Source organism: Pollicipes pollicipes, unplaced genomic scaffold (assembly GCF_011947565.3).
Source record: "Pollicipes pollicipes isolate AB1234 unplaced genomic scaffold, Ppol_2.1 Scaffold_4002;HRSCAF=4701_pilon_pilon_pilon, whole genome shotgun sequence".
NCBI classification, from domain to species: domain Eukaryota; kingdom Metazoa; phylum Arthropoda; class Thecostraca; order Pollicipedomorpha; family Pollicipedidae; genus Pollicipes; species Pollicipes pollicipes.
Genome location: NW_023596420.1, coordinates 33,424,586 through 33,442,620, shown reverse-complemented (window position 1 = coordinate 33,442,620; position 18,035 = coordinate 33,424,586). Strand labels below are relative to the sequence as shown.

The 18,035-nt window shown below is 58.3% G+C and overlaps 1 protein-coding gene across 1 annotated transcript in view; it reads right to left on the bottom strand.

The window, feature by feature from the left end:
• Nucleotides 1-2,769: 2,769 nt before the first annotated feature.
• The window catches only part of LOC119094399 (uncharacterized), a 30,694-nt gene continuing 15,428 nt past the window's right edge, over nucleotides 2,770-18,035 (bottom strand). Inside the window, exons 4-22 of the mRNA XM_037217460.1 lie at nucleotides 17,515-17,700; nucleotides 16,610-16,750; nucleotides 15,477-15,671; nucleotides 14,731-14,940; nucleotides 14,081-14,290; nucleotides 12,865-13,725; nucleotides 12,337-12,474; nucleotides 11,403-11,621; nucleotides 10,655-10,984; nucleotides 9,224-9,388; nucleotides 8,608-8,859; nucleotides 7,872-8,062; nucleotides 7,467-7,567; nucleotides 6,860-7,059; nucleotides 6,456-6,612; nucleotides 5,670-5,866; nucleotides 5,214-5,378; nucleotides 3,713-3,879; nucleotides 2,770-3,362 (exon numbers count right to left, since the gene is read on the bottom strand). Coding sequence (XP_037073355.1) covers nucleotides 2,871-3,362; nucleotides 3,713-3,879; nucleotides 5,214-5,378; nucleotides 5,670-5,866; nucleotides 6,456-6,612; nucleotides 6,860-7,059; nucleotides 7,467-7,567; nucleotides 7,872-8,062; nucleotides 8,608-8,859; nucleotides 9,224-9,388; nucleotides 10,655-10,984; nucleotides 11,403-11,621; nucleotides 12,337-12,474; nucleotides 12,865-13,725; nucleotides 14,081-14,290; nucleotides 14,731-14,940; nucleotides 15,477-15,671; nucleotides 16,610-16,750; nucleotides 17,515-17,700 — 4,577 coding nt within the window. The 3' untranslated portion in view covers nucleotides 2,770-2,870. The remainder of the gene's footprint in view (nucleotides 3,363-3,712; nucleotides 3,880-5,213; nucleotides 5,379-5,669; nucleotides 5,867-6,455; nucleotides 6,613-6,859; nucleotides 7,060-7,466; nucleotides 7,568-7,871; nucleotides 8,063-8,607; nucleotides 8,860-9,223; nucleotides 9,389-10,654; nucleotides 10,985-11,402; nucleotides 11,622-12,336; nucleotides 12,475-12,864; nucleotides 13,726-14,080; nucleotides 14,291-14,730; nucleotides 14,941-15,476; nucleotides 15,672-16,609; nucleotides 16,751-17,514; nucleotides 17,701-18,035) is intronic.

Below are 18,035 nucleotides of genomic sequence, written 5' to 3'. Positions count from 1 at the left end.
GCCGCCTCGCTCTCGTCTTACTGCCAGCCCGTGGCGCGGCCGTTCGGCCGGCGCGCCTCCCTTCCGATCCGAGTCCGGTGACAGAGTCGACTCGACCGTCCGACCAGTCGAGCGGTCCCGCGGCGTCGCCGCCGCCGGCCCCGGGCCCGGCGGCGGCGCCGGGGACGCAAATTATTTTGGTACCTGTGCGTCTGCGTACAATGCTAGTCAGCGAAACCATTAACATAGTACTTACTGCGATCCGGTAGCATTTTATTTTCACTAATCCGTCCAGGTGACACATTTTTGGTTAGAAGGGTGATTGGATGAGATGTGAGTACTTAATTGAAGGTTAACAGGTGAAATTAGTTGTTGCTGGCTTGAAAGCTTTATCGGAATGGATGCGCTGAGGGATTTTGTTGCAGATTACTGGATGCTAGGCTTGAGTGCTCTTACGCAAGCTTAGGACCTTTATCGCTTCGCTTTATGGTGGGACCCGTCACGCTTCGTTGTGAAATAGTCATGTTTGTGTTGCTCCTGTTATCATTTTGCAATATTCAGCGTGTTATGATGAAGCCCCCGCTTGTTCGACGTTTCTTGTCGGCTGCTTAGGGCCACATGACCCGATTAGGCGCAAACACGTCGTTCATCGATCGTCGATCATCTTGCCGTTTATTTTTGGTGCCAGCTTTTTGTTCTGTGAGTGCTGTTTCTACCTTTCCATCATGTGCTACCCGCTTGTCATGGCTAGATCAACATTGCTGCGACATCTTGATTTAAGGGCATATTTATGGAGCCAAAATCATGTCGGTTAAACTATTCATCGTTCAACGGAATGAGCCTAGTGGTGAAGATTTCAGGCATCAACGAATCAGTCGCAACGAATTAGGCATTGTACTTCGCATCTGTTTTGCAATATCCATCGTGCAGTATGGTATGTTACGGCCCAGCGCCGTTATGTCACACCAACTGCGTAAACACACAAGTGAACGCACGCGCACAAGATGTACGGTTAGCGACGGCTGTAATGTTTCTTTTAGCAGGTGCATACCTTCGATATTGAGTTCGCCGAGCGCTGGACGCGACGTGGTGTAGTCCTGGCCGTCGGCGTGATGCTGGCCACGACAGAGGGCGCTGATGTGCAGCAATACAGGCAGTCACGTGACGCCGACTCTCAGAGGCCTGCGCAGCTCATGGAGACCGTGCCGAGGGGTTTTTAGGGGACGCGACGCGACGCCCGTCCCGCCGCGTCCTTTTATGGAGCGTGGAGGACCGCAGCGACCGCACACGCGCTCAGATGTCATGCCGCAGCACGGATTTACCGCAACCGCGCCCGGGCCCCCGTGCGGGAGCCGAGGACGCTGACTGCGAGGACATTACGGCTCGCGTGCTGGGGACCGAGTGCAATGCATTTTGTGCTATCTCGAATTGCTGTCATGGTTACAACCTGAGACAAGTGTATCTTTGCCGTATCATGATATGTCCTGAGCGTCGTTTCCAGCGTCTCGGGCATGATGTGGTGACTTCAGTTTCAGGTTGAAATGTTTTGGCAGCCGTTCAGACCTCAACACATTTTGGGGTATTGCAAGTCTTGCATGCCTTGGAACATTATGAAACGCAAGTGGGCATCATTTGTTACTTTATTCGAACGTCAGCTCGAATATCGGCATTCAGTTTTCACATACATTGTTTAACGCTGCCATACACTGCTATTTACACATTTGCACACTGCATGTCGTAATAAGTCTCGAGACCTCGTAGTCCATTTGAAATCTGTCACATTGGCCGCCGACTCTTCAACAGCGCTAGCAATAACACGAGCCCGGCGGTGGCCACCACATTAGCATGCACCTCGACAGCAGTAGGTAATAAATAACGTTACGTCTGGACACACACTCACGGATATCAGAGGCCCGGGCCGCCCGCACCGTTTGCCGGGTCACGCCCGAATGTTTTGGCTTCTTCTCACGCTTGTCGTGGATCACTCGGAGAGCGCACGCGGGCCCCGCGGCGCGCGAAACGGACGGCTCGGTAAACATGCCATCTGCTGGTGACGTTGAGAACTACTGTTGGCCTGCCACCTGCCGGCGTCGATCAGAAGTTCCACCTGAAGGCGGGCTGCTGGCTGGGCTGCTGCCGGCCCAGCTGCTCGTGCAGACTGCGACCGTTGCAGATGGCGCCGCTGTCGACCGAGGATGACGCGGCTTCGTCCGTCGAGTTGCCTGCAGAGCCAGGTAAGCGATCATCGTCAGTCACGTGGGTGTCCAAACCCAACGAAGCCGGCGTTGTCTCGTGTCTCAGATAATGCCAAGAAGACCTGGTCGCAAGCGCGATGTTAACTCAGTCCAAATAACTCTGAATCCGAACTCAGTCCAAACAAGTATCTGGCACTACCATCGAATGTCACCGGCCCTCAACCGCCTCGCTCAGTTCATCGCAGCTCTGAAGCGCGCAACCGAGGCGCCCGCGGCTCCAATCGCTTACCTGTGCTCTTCCGCCGGTACACGATGGCGCCGATGACGGTGGCGGCGACGACCGTGACCGTGAGCGCGGCGATGACGATAACGGCGGCCGTCAGCGGGAAACCCTGCTGGCGCGAGACCACCTCGCGCTGCAGCGCCACGTAGTGGTCCTCGGCGGCGGCGAGCCGGTCGGCGCCGCCGGTGCGCAGCTCGGCCCACAGCTGGCGGTCGGCCCGGCCGGCCAGCAGGCGCGCCTGGCGGCGACGCGGCTCGGCCACGTCCTCCGCCGCCGCCGCGCTCGCAGCCGGCGGCGGCGAGGCGGTGGCCGCACCGGCGGCATCGCGCAACGCGTTGGACGAGAGGGTCGCCGCGTCCGCCGAGTCCGTCGACGCCGGCTGGCGTGCCGTCGCGTCTGACGTCATCGACAGCTCATCCTGACGCCAGGTCGAACCCGACCGCCACCGTGGCGGTCAGGCCGTCTTCTGCGACGTCGGACGGCACCTCTGACGCCGGCGTGGCGTCGAAGTCGGCACCCCACGGGCTGCTCACCTCGCCGGCCGGTGAGCTCAGGGTGAAGGTGACCTCGCGCATGCCCTCGAGCGCTGATGTAGCGTCGCCGCCGTCGTCGTCGGTCAGCTCGTTCCGACTGATAGCCGCCTCCTGCTCGGTTGGGCCGGCTGGTAGCGGGATGTACTGTGGGCCGGCGGAGACGGGTGTGTGCTGAGGGCCGGCCGTCTCGGGCGCGGCCGCCGGCACCGGTACTGTGGTCGGGTCCTCCTCGGCCATCTCTGTCGTCGTCGTCGTCGTTGATGATGGCTCAGTGGGGATGTGCTTGATGACCTTCTTCAACGTCACCGTCTTGGGAACGGCATTCACGATCACGACCTTGGCGTGTCCTTGCGCGGTATCCTCCGGCTCAGCCTGCAAGGGCCAGTCAGCTCCGCGTCATTTTGGGATCGGCCAATCAGTTCTGATATCGGTGAACAATACTTCAAGTAGCGTCGCGTAGCAAGTTTAAGTGTTGCTGCATCACCATGATTCAGAAACAATTCACTGTCACAGCGAAACTGCGCATGTTATGTCTGGCGCTCGCCGACCGCGATCACGGAACAACTTAAAGCGAATAAAATTATTAAAGGAATCGAATAAAAAACATCCGTGACTGTAATGTAAATATACTTCACGAAGTGGGCTCCAAAAGACGTCTCTTTGATGCCTGACAACCTGCAACGACAGTGGCAGTCGTGTCTAGCGCCGCATTATAGTGGCACCTGGCAGTCGATGCGTTCGCCGTTGACGTCGGTGAAGTACGGCTGGCAGGAGCAGGGCTCGACGCGACAGACGGCCGACGGCCGCGCTGCGCACGTGGCGTTGCCGCAGCTCTGGCCCCGGCTGCAGGCCGTCAGCGAGCCGGGCACCGACGGACACAGCACGAGGTCTGCCGGCAGGGCGGGCAGGGAGTGAGGCATGACGTCAAGCCATTTCCCTGGTCTCATCTCACCCTCAGCTATTTTCCGTTCATCATGCATTTATGCCCGTAACACAGCTGGGCTTGCAGCCGTCCAAGTGCCTAAACCGGTCGTCAACCATATGTTTGTCAGTCTTTAAATTCCTCATTTCCTCAAATTTATTTCCACTCAAGGAATGGATAATAACATGCGACGACAATGTGATTTTTTTTCTGAGCACAAGCCTAGAAAATCCCACCACAATGCTGGTTATTAAAGCACCGTAGACAGCCAGAGCCCGCAGATGTCATCACACAAAGAGATACGATGAACAGAAGATGAGCATGGCATTACATAGCAGCAGCCAGCGCCCGTGGGATCGGCGACTGGCCGCTCATTATCTGGACAGCGGGCCTGGCACGCCTGTCGGGAGCGGAAGGTGGGATCGGTGACTGGTCGCTCATTGCCTGGACAGCGGGCCTGGCACGCCTGTCGGGAGCGGAAGGTGGGATCGGTGACTGGCCGCTCATTGTTTGGACAGTGGGCCTGACACGCCTGTCGGGAGCGGAAGGCGGGTGCGGTGTTTGGCCGCTCATTGTTTGGACAGCGGGCCTGACACGCCTGTCGGGAGCGGAAGGCGGGGGCGGTGTTTGACCGCTCATTACCTGGACAGCGGGCCTGGCACGCCTGCCGGGAGCGGAAGGCGGGGGCGGTGTTTGGCCGCTCATTACCTGGACAGCGGACCTGGCACGCCTGTCGGGAGCGGAAGGTGGGATCGGTGACTGGCCGCTCATTACCTGGACAGCGGGCCTGGCACGCCTGTCGGGAGCGGAAGGTGGGATCGGTGACTGGTCGCTCATTACCTAGACAGCGGGCCTGACACACCTGTCAGGAGCGGAAGGTGGGGCGGTGACTGGCCGCTCATTACCTGGACGGCGGGCCTGACATGCCTGTCGGGAGCGGAAGTTGGGGGCAGTGACTGGCCGCTCATGGCCTGGACAGCGGGCCTGACACACCTGTCAGGAGCGGAAGGCGGGGGCGGTGACCGGCCGCTCATTACCTGGACAGCGGGCCTGACACACCTGTCGGGAGCGGAAATTGGGGGCAGTGACTGGCCGCTCATTGCCTGGACAGCGGGCCTGACACGCCTGTCGGGAGCGGAAGGTGGGGGCGGTGACTGTCCGCCCATTGCCTGGACAGCGGGCCTGACACGCCTGTCGGGAGCGGAAGGTGGGGGCGGTGACTGGCCGCTCATTACCTGAACAGCGGGCCTGACACACCTGTCGGGAGCGGAAGGTGGGGGCGGTGACTGGCCGCTCATTACCTGGACAGCGGGCCTGGCACGCCTGTCGGGAGCGGAAGTTGTTGCCGTTGCCGGCGCAGCCTCCGTACGTGAACGGCTCGCAGTCCTCGGTCACGGAGTTGTAGAACCAGCGCACGTGGGCATCGGAGCAGGGGCCGCTCGACACCGGCAGCGAGCAGATGTCCACTGGAACGGCACCCACAGCTCACATAAGCGCAGAGACAGTGACAGAGGTCAGGAAAGGAACCTACAGGCGACCTACACATGAGACACAGCTGGTTTGAATTCGACTGGTGATGGTGATAAGCACTTTAAGTGAAGTAATTCGGGAGCCAATTCACTTAGAAACAGCCAAAAAGCACACACACTAACCGATGCATAGCCCCTCGGTCTGAGTTTGCCGTTACCGTCTGGGAATCGGTCACTTCACCTCTCAGGAAAGACCCGAGGACGGCACTCAGCTCCACGTAAGCTTACCAGGCTGCTCGCACTGCGCCTGACAGTCATCAAGACTGCCGAAGTTGTTGTCGTTGCCGCCGCAGCCTCCGTAGAGGAACGGCTGGCACTGTCCCAGCTGCTGGTCGTAGAAGAAGCGGGGGATGCTGGCGCGGCACTGTCCGGAGACGACCGGCTGGCTGCAGGGCCGGTCACACTGCACCTCGCGGCCGGTCACGCTGGGGAGGCGGAGGAAGGTCACGCTGGGGAGGCGGAGGGAGGTCACGCTGGGGAGGCGGAAGGAGGTCACGCTGGGGAGACTGGAGATCACGCTGGGGAGACGGAGGGAGGTCACGCTGGGCAGGCGGAAGGAGGTCACGCTGGGGAGACTGGAGATCACGCTGGGGAGGCAGAGGGAGGTCACGCTGGGGAAGCGGAGGGAGGTCACGCTGGAGAAGCGAAGGGAGGTCACGCTGGCAAGGCGGGGAAGCCACGCTGGGGAGACGAGAGGGAGGTCACGACGGGGAGACGGGGGAGGTCCCGCTGGGAAGGCGGGGGAAGCCACGCTGGGGAGACGGGAGGGAGGTCCCGCTGAGGAAGTGGAGGGAGGTCCCGCTGGGGAGGCGGAGGGAAGCCACGCTGGGGAGACGGGAGGGAGGTCCCGCTGAGGAAATGGAAGGAGGTCACGCTGGGAGTGGAGGTAGGTCAAGCCAGGGGGATGGAGAGAGATCATGCTGGAAAAACAGGAAGGTTAGCGGCTCACTCATCTCAGACGACTTTTTCCCTCACCCGTCCACTCCCAGCACCTCGCCAATGCGGACGCCTCACCTGAAGAACGTCACGTGACAGTTGTTGCAGGGGTCGGCCACACAAACGGCGTCCGTGTGTCCCGGGCAGGCGGCGCGCAGACACTCGTGGCGACACACCCGCGGCGCCACCTCCGAGTCACAGACCGGGGACAGCGCCTGGCGCTCCACGACGTTGCCTGGGGACGCGCCAGGCGAGTTACCGATGCTGTCCAGCAATCGGAAAGGCAGAAAAAAGAGAAAGGATTATCTGGTTGAGAAATACACTTTTCCATCCGTCACGCATCTCAGCGACATCGATCCAAAGCATTTGCACCTAGCTTATGCGGTGGAAGCGACGGGATTGCTGCTACACGTTTAGAAACGAGCATGGCGGTAACCACTTGAGCCCCGGGGAAGCTGCCCCCGCAGCGTGAGCGTGCTTACCCTGTCGGTCGCAGCGGATCAGGCCCCGGGTGATGGTGCGGTGTAGGGGCGCGCCGTCCTCGGCCACGCACCACATGAGGCCGCCGGAGCCCTGCTCGGCCCGGTAGCCCCCCAGCTCGTCACAGACGGGCGGCCCCACCACCAGACCGTCGGCTAGCAGGTCTCCGTGCAGCGACGAGCCGCGGCCCGGCTCGGCGCCGCTGCCACAGGACGGTGCAAGGTTACACGGCGACCCCACGGTTACATCGACCGGTGGAGCATTGCGCGGTGGCGACGGGGGTTATCAAACATGTTCAGCTGAGGTTTGCGCTTTTTGGTCTGCAGCTATGATTGGGACCGGCGCAGTAACACTTAGGTGTTAAATTTGAACAACGACACAACCTGGCGGGCAGTTACGCTCGTTTTAAGCCAAGCTGGCCACTTTCAAACGCGTTTGAAAGTGTTGCCACGAAACGGTTTCAAATGCGAAAATCAAACCGAACCGGACGTTGGAAGTTTCATAGCACCATGCAAGCTGAGAAATGCAGAGCATTTCCCAATATTGTCACGAGGCGCAGCCCTCGCAAGTGTGACGTGTTCGGGACGGCGCTATGCTCCGGACACTCACCTCTGCGACAGGATGCCCCGCAGCGCTGCGTAGAGCCGCACGGACGACCTATCCCGGGCCTCGTACTGGCCGTGCTGTCTCCAGGCGGCCGAGTTCAACACCTGGCACCGCAGACACGAGCCGTCACGTGGGGGTACACGCCAAAAATCGGACGAGGTCATAGAAAGTTTGTAACACTTACTACGCTTTCCATATCACCCTTTCCTCTAGCTGACACGCAAAACAAAGAAAGACTGCTAAAAGCAACGCAACCTTGATTAACCTAATTTCTTTTAACCACGAAGGACGCACCCAGAATGTGTAGGCCATCGCTGCTTGTTAATCCCCGCCCATCCCGGAGCTATAGGGACTCGCCTCAAACCGCGTCCACAGCTTGCGGAGCGGCCCGAGGTCGTGCCGCCTCACCTCCTGACGCTCCCGCTGGCAGGCCGTCAGGCCGCGGGAACAGTCGACCTCATTGCCGCCAGCGTCGTAGAAGCGGTAGCCGCAGCGGCCGCAGGGGTCGATCCGGCAGGTGGCGCTCGGGTCGGACAGGCACACCTTGTTCTCGCAGAGGGAGCGCGGGCACGCGTGCACCGTCTCACCCCGTTCGCAGACTGCCGGGCCGCGGACGGCGGTCAGTCGACATCGCAGAGTCACGCGGGCGGCAGGCTAACATTAGCGAAGGGCGTACCTACCGCGTGGTCTAAAGTTCATCGTTACGAGATAAGCCAGGTCGAATGCAGACTGAGATGGCTTGTGGCCTGTGACGGCGGCCACGCTAGAGGTCAGATGACGTCAGAGGGAGGGACGGACTGTGCCTAGCATTGCGTCACGCTCGGCTTTTGCCGCAAATTTTTTTCCGTGGACCCCGGACGGGGAGCAAGGTTCTCATGCAACGAGCACTGCTTAGTGCATAGCGTTGGCGCCGGTTCCAGAAATCCATCCGATCTAAAGGTTCTGATCGAATCTAAAAAAATTGTCTGTGGCGGACATAAGACGACGCTGCCACAGCTGCACGACGATGCAGCTGTGACTCGTCAAACGCGACGTCGCAGCGCACAGCGCAGCAACAGCTGCGGAACGTTGCTACGCACAGCGCAGCAACGTTCCGCACACGGCGCGCGCTGGCGAGCGGAGCTGTCCACTCGAGACCACTCACTGTGCGTGCGCTGCGGCAGCAGGCTGAGCCGGCGGCCCTGGCGCGCCGAGCAGGAGGGGACGCCGGCCACCATGGAGCCGCGCACCTGGGTGCCGTTGGCATGCACGCACCAGCAGAGGCCAAACTCGGGCTGGCACTGCACCGGCTCCCAGGCGCCCGTCTCCGGGTGACACTTGGGGATGAACGCCACCCGCTTGTACAGCTGCGCCGCCAGCTGGCTCTTCTCGCGCTGCTGCTGGCACTGGGTCAGCACTGCCGGGCGCGGGAGGGGAAGGTGAGTGGCGAGGTTTTTTGGGGGCGGGGGGTTGGGTTTGCACGTGATATCCTGCAGTCGGTTGGAGAAGGGGATAGGAGACTTTGAGCGACTTTTAGCTTTATGTAAATGCAAAGTGTGGAGTGAATGAGTCAGGCATGATACACCGAAGCACTAAAAGGCTGTGAAGGACTCTGTGACCTACAAAAACCCACATTTTATGATACACGGTACACAATGAGCACGGCACAAGTGCTGTCTTTCCAATGAAGATTGGCAGAGCACTGAAATCATGAACTATGCCGGTATGGAAATACACGATTCCTGTGACCAATGCATTCGTTGACGATCGCACCAACGCACCTGGACAGACGGCCTTGCACTCCTCCAGCGTGTCGAAATTGTTCTGGTTGCCGCCGCATCCGCTGAAGGTGAAGGTTCGGCAGGATCCGGTCTCGCGGTCAAAGTGCCACCGGACAAGGCTCTCGCCGCAGCGTCCCTCGGCCACCGGCAGCTGGCACACGTCACCTGTGGCCGTCCGGTCAAGGTCAGTCACCGACCCGCCACCGCAGACATACCAGGTCAAGGTCACAGCGAAGGTGCGGAGTCGGCTCTTGGAACCGGAGACAGGCAGCGAACGGCCATGATCTGGAGACCGCGTGTCCGCTAAGAGGGCCAGAAGGGTCACGGACGGTTCTTGTGAGAAGGTGTCGGGAGGGGATGTCGCAAGCTTCCGAGAAAAACCCGACGCGTCGCGTGCAACACATGCACTTCGCTCTCGAATATCAAACTTGCGGCCGGTTTGGAATGTCGCTACAAAATAAAATGCACTCAATCCGCCGTAATAGCATGCTGTGTATTTCCATCACAAATCAGCTCAAACGAGACGGCATGCACACTATGACATGCGAGAATGGTCCCCAGCGTACAAGCGAGTCGCACATCCGGTTCCACCTTATGCCACACGCATGCACACCTTTAAATCGGCAGTATGTAACCACCACAGGCATTGCAAATCTTGACACCCGAAGTGCTAGTGCGGTCAATGATTGGACAGGCGATGGTGTAAAAATTCAGGTCGAAGGATAAGTTGAGCTAAAAAAATTCCTTACCGTTTCAATCACAGCTTTCAACCACTGTGACCTGAATTGTTTTCAGCATGGCTTTCGAAGCGAGTCTCCGTGCCAGCCAAATATTGGATTAAAGCATCCAAAGCGCATGACAGGATCGCCAGACTACGCTGACGGGAGACAATATTCGCAGAGACACGACATGGTGAATGAAACGATCTACAGCAAAGTGCTAGGTACAAAAAGTACACGCATATATTTTAGTCGCGCTCCCCGAGCGTGTTTGCATGCTAGTGTATAATACAAATATATAACTAAACACAGTGCGAATTGATGGAACATGCATTAATCACAATGGAACTATTTCATAACAAGATAATATGTTTCTGCTAATCAGCCTCGTCGCCAAAGCTGAACCCTTTCTGATAACGAACACGAAGAATTAAGTCAGCAGTAATAAAATTAACAGAAATACTCAGACAAGCTTAGCCTGAGTTACCAAAACATTGCCAGAATTCATGATCCGAGCACTAGTCAGTTCAGCCAAAGCCATGTATGCACCGTTACAACTCTAGTTATTCGTCAGTTAAAAGAAGCATCCGTGCAAAAAATGAGACACCATCGAAGACCATCTGAACTCAGTCAATCAGCCAATCAGCGTCATTACTCAGCCTGTGCACCCAGCACCCGTCCAGAGCTCCGTCAACACCCGCTCAGTACTCACGAGGCTTGGGGCAGCAGACGTCGTACTCGTGGAAGGGGCTGATGTGACACTGGTGCGAGCCGGGGCAGGCCTCCTGGCCGGGGCCGCACCGGGCGCCCGGCAGCGGCCTGCCCTGGGGGCACGGGTCGGCCACGGCCGGCAGGCACAGCGGCAGCGGCGGGCAGGGGCCCGACACGCAGCGCACGGGCACCGGCCGGCACTCGAGGCCCTCCGAGCAGCGGACACCCTCGCACGGGTGGTGGCACTGGCAGGTGGGGCAGCCGCGGGCGTCCAGCCGCCGCCCGGCCGGGCAGTAGGCCGGGCAGTCCAGCCGCGGGCAGGAGGAGAGCGCTGCCAGCAGAGGGGAACGCGTCAGCCGCGCCGGGGAAGAAGTGCGTGCGGGAGGGAACACGCCGAGACCTGTCTGGATATTCATGTTTATTGGTTGCGTAATACGATTGCAAAAAGGGCGGGATCGACCATCTTCGAGCAAACGAAGTTCAAAACGTGGCAGTGTGGGAGAAACCCCGTTTTATGACACCTACGACAGCCACTTTTGCTTGGAAATTGCATGGTAGTGTAGGTGCACCTCTTTTTCATGTGATTGGTCCCGGATGGTCGCAAAGCTCTTAGCTTCCGTATTAACTTCAGTCAGACATCGAGTACTGCTAGTTGCGTGGGCTGAAGTACCGAACAGCCCACTTGTAACCAGCCGACGTCTCTACGGCCCCATCCGTCTCTGCCATCCATCCGTCCACACGCCACTGACCGGGCCGGCTGCAGTTGACGTTGTGTCGGCCGGCGGCGCGCGTGCCGGGCCGCTCCCGACCGGCCTCGTCCACACACCAGCACACGCCCAGCACCGGGTGGCACTGGACGGGAGAGTAGTGGCCGTCCTCGTTCCGGCAGTGTGGGATGTAGGTGCGGCCCAGCGGCACGCCCGACGAGCGCGCCCGCTCCTCCAGCACCGCCTTCTCGTGCTGGCACGCTGCGGAACCCGGGCATTTGGCGCGCTCGTCAAGGTGGCCATGGCGGAATGTCCGTGCGCGGAAAAAGTCATTTCACAATGGGCGAACACGAAACGCCGAACACATCCTGGCGAAAGTGTTCTTGCCGTCCCCGGTTTTGAGGCGGTCATGGTGAGTACATTCCACCATAAATCGCGGCAGGCCATAAGGTAACGACAACAATGGTGGCAGCTCAGCTACCAGTTGCCGAAACTTGCTGTTCCAATTTTTCCTGATGCAAGTGTAGGATACTGTGCTGTGTGATACTGCAGTCTCCGCGGCTGCCACGGCCTGCGGTGGGCGCACACGGCCTCCAGGTGCGTGCTATTGTGTTATGCAGGCCTGCAGTTCCCGCGTGACGCACACTTTTCCTCACGATGTGGCAACCCCGAGCTTGCACCATGTACTCGGGTCAGGGGAGCATGCCTTCTGACCATGGTAGAAGATCTCACGTGGGTATACACGTCATCGTAAACGGATGACTAAATTGCAGAGCATGCAAACATTAACAACGCAAGCATTGAGTCTGGAGGAGTCCTACGCATTCACTACCAACAAGTCGACTGTTTACATTTTCCTGTGCGGAGCCCATACAGCCCGGGGCCCCACCATTCCCGTGACCCCACCCCAGCGCCGCTCGACAGCCAGTGCGCGTGGTCCAGAGCTGACCTGTGACCAGCGCAGGGCGGGACTGACCTGTGGCGAGCAGCGGGCGGACACACTCTGTGCCGCAGCCGCTGGAGCAGCACTTGTGCTCGCCGGTGCAGTCCGCGTCGTCGGCACACTGCAGGTCACAGCTGCCGCCGCCCACCGGGCCCGAGTACGGGCACTGGCCTGCGCACCGATGACGTCATCACACTCGCGCCGTGAAGACACGCACCGCTTAGGCGGCACGTGGGCAGGGCGTGATAAAGGCCGAAAGTCTATGCGCTGGGAGGGTGTCATTTAACATGACGGCAAACACAGTTTGTGGCGCAAGTAGCAGGACGATATGTGTAAAACATAAATCTGAATTGCAAATTCATCTCTATCACAGGTATGAGGTCAAACATCCTTAGACATCTCTTGTGGCGTGCGAGCCATGGATATGTATCAAGTTTGATCTCATGACAGATGATTCGTCTTTGAAAGCAAAAATATGAAAGCATTGTCGTCACATGACGCTACTGAACAATGTTGGACGGAAAGGATTATTCACCGTCTATCACTAAACATGCGAGTTACCTGGCTTTTCAGAGGGGCGCTGCGGCAGTAGATCGCCACCACCACCATCCAGCCTGCCTGGGAACCTCTGGTCGACGGCATTCTCTGGCTCATGCTCCAGCAATTGGAACTCCGTGGCGTCCAGCGCCTGGATCCGACTGCCGCCCAGCCCCTGGCCCTGGTGGCTGACCCTGGCTTCGATCGTGTAGTCCTCAGGCGCAGGCGCCGGCAGCTTTTGCTCCACTTCGTACTCGACGAAGTCACCTACGTCGGCGTCGCCCACGTATTCGCTGGGCACGCTCTCGACGCTGCCCTGGGATTGCGCGCCGCCATCCTCCGGAGTGTCGAGTTCCTCCGGCGCGACGCCGACGTTCTCCTGCCCCTGGCCCTGCTGGCGGTAGTCCCTGACGACCTCCGTCTGTTCGCCGTCCCCGGTCTGAGCGCGGTGGTCCATCAGCACGCTCACCACACTGTCGACCACCTGGAGGACGCCGTCGGCCGGCGGCGCCGCGCCTCGCGCGACCGGCTCCTCCAGCTCGCCGCTGCCCTCCTCGAACTCCACCCAGTCGCCCTGCAGCGGCACCTTGACCGGCGTCGGCGCCGACCAGTCCCCGTCCAGCGCCACACCGTTGGGGGTCTCGTCCACCGTCCAGCCGCCCTCCAGCGGGAAACTGGCCGCGACCGGCTCGGCGGTCGCGTCCGAGCCGGTGGCACCCTCGGTCGGCAGCTGGTTCTGCTCCGTGGCTGCCTTCATTTGGTGCATGTTGGTAGTCATCAGCTCGCTTTGGTGAGTTTCTGTGAGTCCCTCGTTCGGCGTCTGCTGACTGTCGGTCTGAGGCTGCTCTGGGATGTCGGGCGTGCCCTGGATCTCGAACGCAACACCTGCGGACCCGGTACCGGTATTAAAACACTTTTATCCCTGAACGCGAGATGCACGGTTGGCCTCGGATAAAACATGATTTTTTTACTTGCCAATCGTATCGAAGCCGAAAAAGTTATAGATCGAACTGCGTGGTATCGCAACGATGGCACACGCATTGTCAGGAGCTAATGCATTCCATAACAAGATTAAGCCGCCAGATGCCAGGAAAAAAGGAATAACCCGTATCCACTAGGGCTATCCCTTTGGCCACTGCCCATCTTCCATCCCGCCATTCCCAACCATCTCCAGAACAGCCGGCTTCGGGTTCTCAAGTCTCCCGCCGACGCCCCTGCTACCACCCCGACCCACACTCACAGCTGGGCGTGGCCTGGCAGAGCGGGCCGTGACAGCCGGGCGTGGGCGTGGCCACACAGACGGTGCCCTCGGGGCAGGGGTACTCGTCGCACGGGCGCACGCACTGGCAGGTGGGACAGCCAGACGCGTCCGGCTGGTGGCCGTACTGGCAGACCTCGGCGCAGCGCAGCGTTGCGCAGCCCAGAGAGCGGCCGCTGCTGATGCGGTTGACTGCCGAGAGCCAGGCGCACGGCAGACGTCAGTTGGTGACGAGTGAGGTGGGGACTTGTACTTCCCTTGAGGAAGTGTGACCTTTGTTGAGTGGTGTGCCTCATAACATTTGATGCTACATACGATGGACGTTCGATTACGTACTGTATTTACATATATATATATATATATATATATATATATATATATATACATATATAATGCAGGCATGCTTTATTAACATCTTATACATCTAACTTAATCATTCACGCATAGAATATTGCTGCACACGAGTCTTGTAATTTTTAAATAAATCACAACAAAAGCTCACAATGGGAAGCGAAATAAATCCCTAGCTTATCACTTAATTTCACACGGTCAAAAAGGTCATTCGGGGCGCGGCCGTCGCCGCCGTGCTCGGCCCCGCCCGTGCCCGCGTGGTCGCCACCCCGGTGACTCACCGTCGGACGGGTGGCAGACGACGCCGTCGGCCGGGCCCATGGTCCCGCGCACGTTGGTGCCGTCCGGATCGACGCACCAGCAGACCAGGCCGTTGCGCGAGCACTGCCGCCGCTCGAAGCTGCCGTCCTCGGTGCACTGCGGCACGTAGCCGCGGCCCTGCTTCTCGTTAATCATCATCAGCTCGGCCAGCTGGCGCTTCTGCTCGCACTCTGTCGAACGGCCCCGACGGGTTAGGGGGCTGCGAGGGCTGGCCCGTGCGGCTCGTCCGCGCTCCGAGAGAGGACGGCCGGTGACCCACTCAGGTGTGATAGGAACACAAGAAATGCTCACGGAAGCCCTGGTGAACGTATGGCGGCCTATCGGCGGTACCGCAAAGGTACCGCCGATAGGTCGGCGTATTCGTCTGGCGGTACCTCCTGGTCATAACATTAACGTTTTCAGTACATGAACCAAACATATCTTAAAAGCTCCAGCCCCAGACCTTGAAACCTGGGAGCCTCAGCCCCAAATCTTGAACCCTGGGAGCCTCAGCCCCAGACCTTAAACCCTGGGAGCCTCAGCCACAAACCTCGAACCCTGGAGCGTCAGCCCCAGACCTTGAACCCTGGGAGCCTCAGCCCCAGACCTCGAGCCCTGGAGCCTCAGTCCCAGGCCACGGACCCTGGAGCCTCAGCCCCAGACCTCGAACGCCATGTCGCTGATGCTCGTCTCGAGCGGGCGGGGCGAGCCACGGCATCACACTCACTGGTTTTGTTGGTGGTGGGCACGCAGTGGGTGCCGCACTCGTGCGAGCGGCAGCACGCGTCGTAGCGCGAGCACTGGAAGTCGAACTGACAGGGCACGCCGCACACCTCCCGCTCGCCGAGCGGCGGGGCCGGGCAGCGGGCCGGCGGCGCCAGCGCCTTCTCCATCGACGGACAGCATACGCCGTAGTCAGCGCCTGGCGAAACGGCGACGCGGGTCACACAAGCCAGAGCTCCGACAGGTCATAGATGGTGGGCGGAAAGTCGGTAGTCGTTCTTAAATAGGTTTATCTACGTTATTTTTGTTTCGCACTCGAGTTGGGATCAGAGCACTAACTACGTGTAGCGTGTGGTGGGGACATCGACACCGGCATGACACAGAGAAGCTGGCCGCAAGATGTGAACGGGAAATGGTTGGTGAGAGTACAGTCAATCGAAGAGAAAGGAGCACGAATGCTCAAACTTGTCAAAATCTTTCATGACAAAAACGAACCGGAAGATACCAGCGCTCTAACGTCAATCATGAACCTCCAATATCTATCTATATCTATCTATCTATCTATCTATCTATCTATCTATCTATCTATCTATCTATCTATCTATCTATCTATCTATCTATCTATATATATATATATATATATATATATATATATATATATATATATGATATAATATTGATGTGTGCGTGTGTGTGTGTGTGTGTGCGTGTCTAATCAACTAGCCAAACTCCGTTATTCTTGAATCTTGAACTGCCCGAACGCTACATTCTCTCTCTCTCTCTCTTTCATATTTTCTATTTCCACAAAGACCGGTTTCATCACAATAGAGCGTCGAAACTGTCCCAGATCAGCTGTGGTGTGACAACTGTCATGGGACGACAAGGATGCTGTCAGAAGCGGCGCAACGCTAAAAAACTCTAAGTAAAAAAAAACTCTAAAAAACTCTGTCTCTAAGTATCTCGCGCCCTTCTCAGCAAGCCACACCAGGCACGCAAACCGAAGATGCGACGCGTCATAAACTCCGCTTTTCTGATGCGGCACGTGCGATGATCTTGCGAAATACCGCCAGCAGACTCACTCATATCATGGGACGCACACTGGGAAGTGGACGCCGCCAAATGGACACTGAAGCTGACCTGAGGGTACGTTACACTCGTGCAGGGGCGGACACTGAGGTTTTCCCGAGTCGGTGCCGCACAGGAACGGTCGGTTGCCCTCTGCGAAGGTCAGGGGTCGTCCCGCCAGGCAGAGCGTCTCCAGGGAACGGGGCTGTTTGCCTGGAATGGAAGACGTCAGAGCGGTAGTGAGCTGGGGGAAGTGAGTTTCTTCCTTGTGCCCACTACGATCTGTTCCGTAAGCGCCTGTCCGATTTCTTTGAAACAAAGATGGTGCCTCCAAGCTGTTGGCACATAGTTTTATAACCACTTGGGCAGTGGCTAGCAAATTTCTTCACTTTCCTGTAGCACAGCCTTCCCACCATATGGTTCCGAATGGCATAACATGCGCTGGTAACTGTATAACGCAACCGGACTTCTGTCCACAATTATGCCTGACATGTGGTCGATTACGCTCGATGATTGAGGCTGTTGCCTAACAGGTAGACTGGACGACTATCTTGGAATGACAGGTCCTCACAGAAAAGCAACACCTCCATCTGCAGCCGCTCATTACAACACATTGGTGTAAGGCTCACCCCACCCACAGTCAAGCGGTTATAATAGATATGTCGACGCCCACACGCAGTGCATTAAGAGCCGCGGTGGCCACATCACTATGTTTGCTATGGTCAATGGGGGAAGGGTATGAATTTTTCCATTGGGGCCAGTAATCTAAGCAATCCATTTTCCACTTCAGCGCTCCAAGCCGTCACAAAGACCACGCCCGACTAACCGCGTCGATTCACAACACCACTATGGGCTACTCTGTATTCAAACTTAAAACGTACAAACCAAGCCTTCTAAGCATCACAAAACGACGCTTACATGCAGCTGATGTCCGTCACAAGCCATGCGGAGCGTGAGGGGATCTGCGTCATACTCACAGGTGGGCACGGGCGGGCAGGGCTCGTTGGCGCACGGCATCTCCTCCAGCTGGCAGGACAGCTGGCCGGGGCACTGCACGTCCTGGCACGGGTCCCAGCACTGGCAGAGCGGACAGCCCCGCTCGTCCAGCTTGAAGCTGTACGGACACAACATGCGGCAGTTGACCGAGGCGCAGTCGTCCTGCCCTGCAGGGTGAGGGCGAGGGGGTCAGAGGGCGGCGAGACCGCGCCTGCACGGCCGGCACAGCAGCTCAGGGGGGCTGATAGCGGGCGAGCTCGAACTTGCGCGGGCTGATACAGCGCCCCGATAAGATAGATCGAGATGATTTTTCGGTAATAGATGCCCAATGTACTTGTGTCACCTTTCCCTCTTATTGTATCGTTAGCATCTTTTCTATCTGACATTGTTCCGCATTCAAAATCTGTTCTGTTCCATGTTCATCGTCTCTCTCTCTCTCTCTCCTCTCCTCTCTCCGCCTCCTCTCTCCTCTCTCCTCTCTCCTCTCAAACTCTCTCTCTCT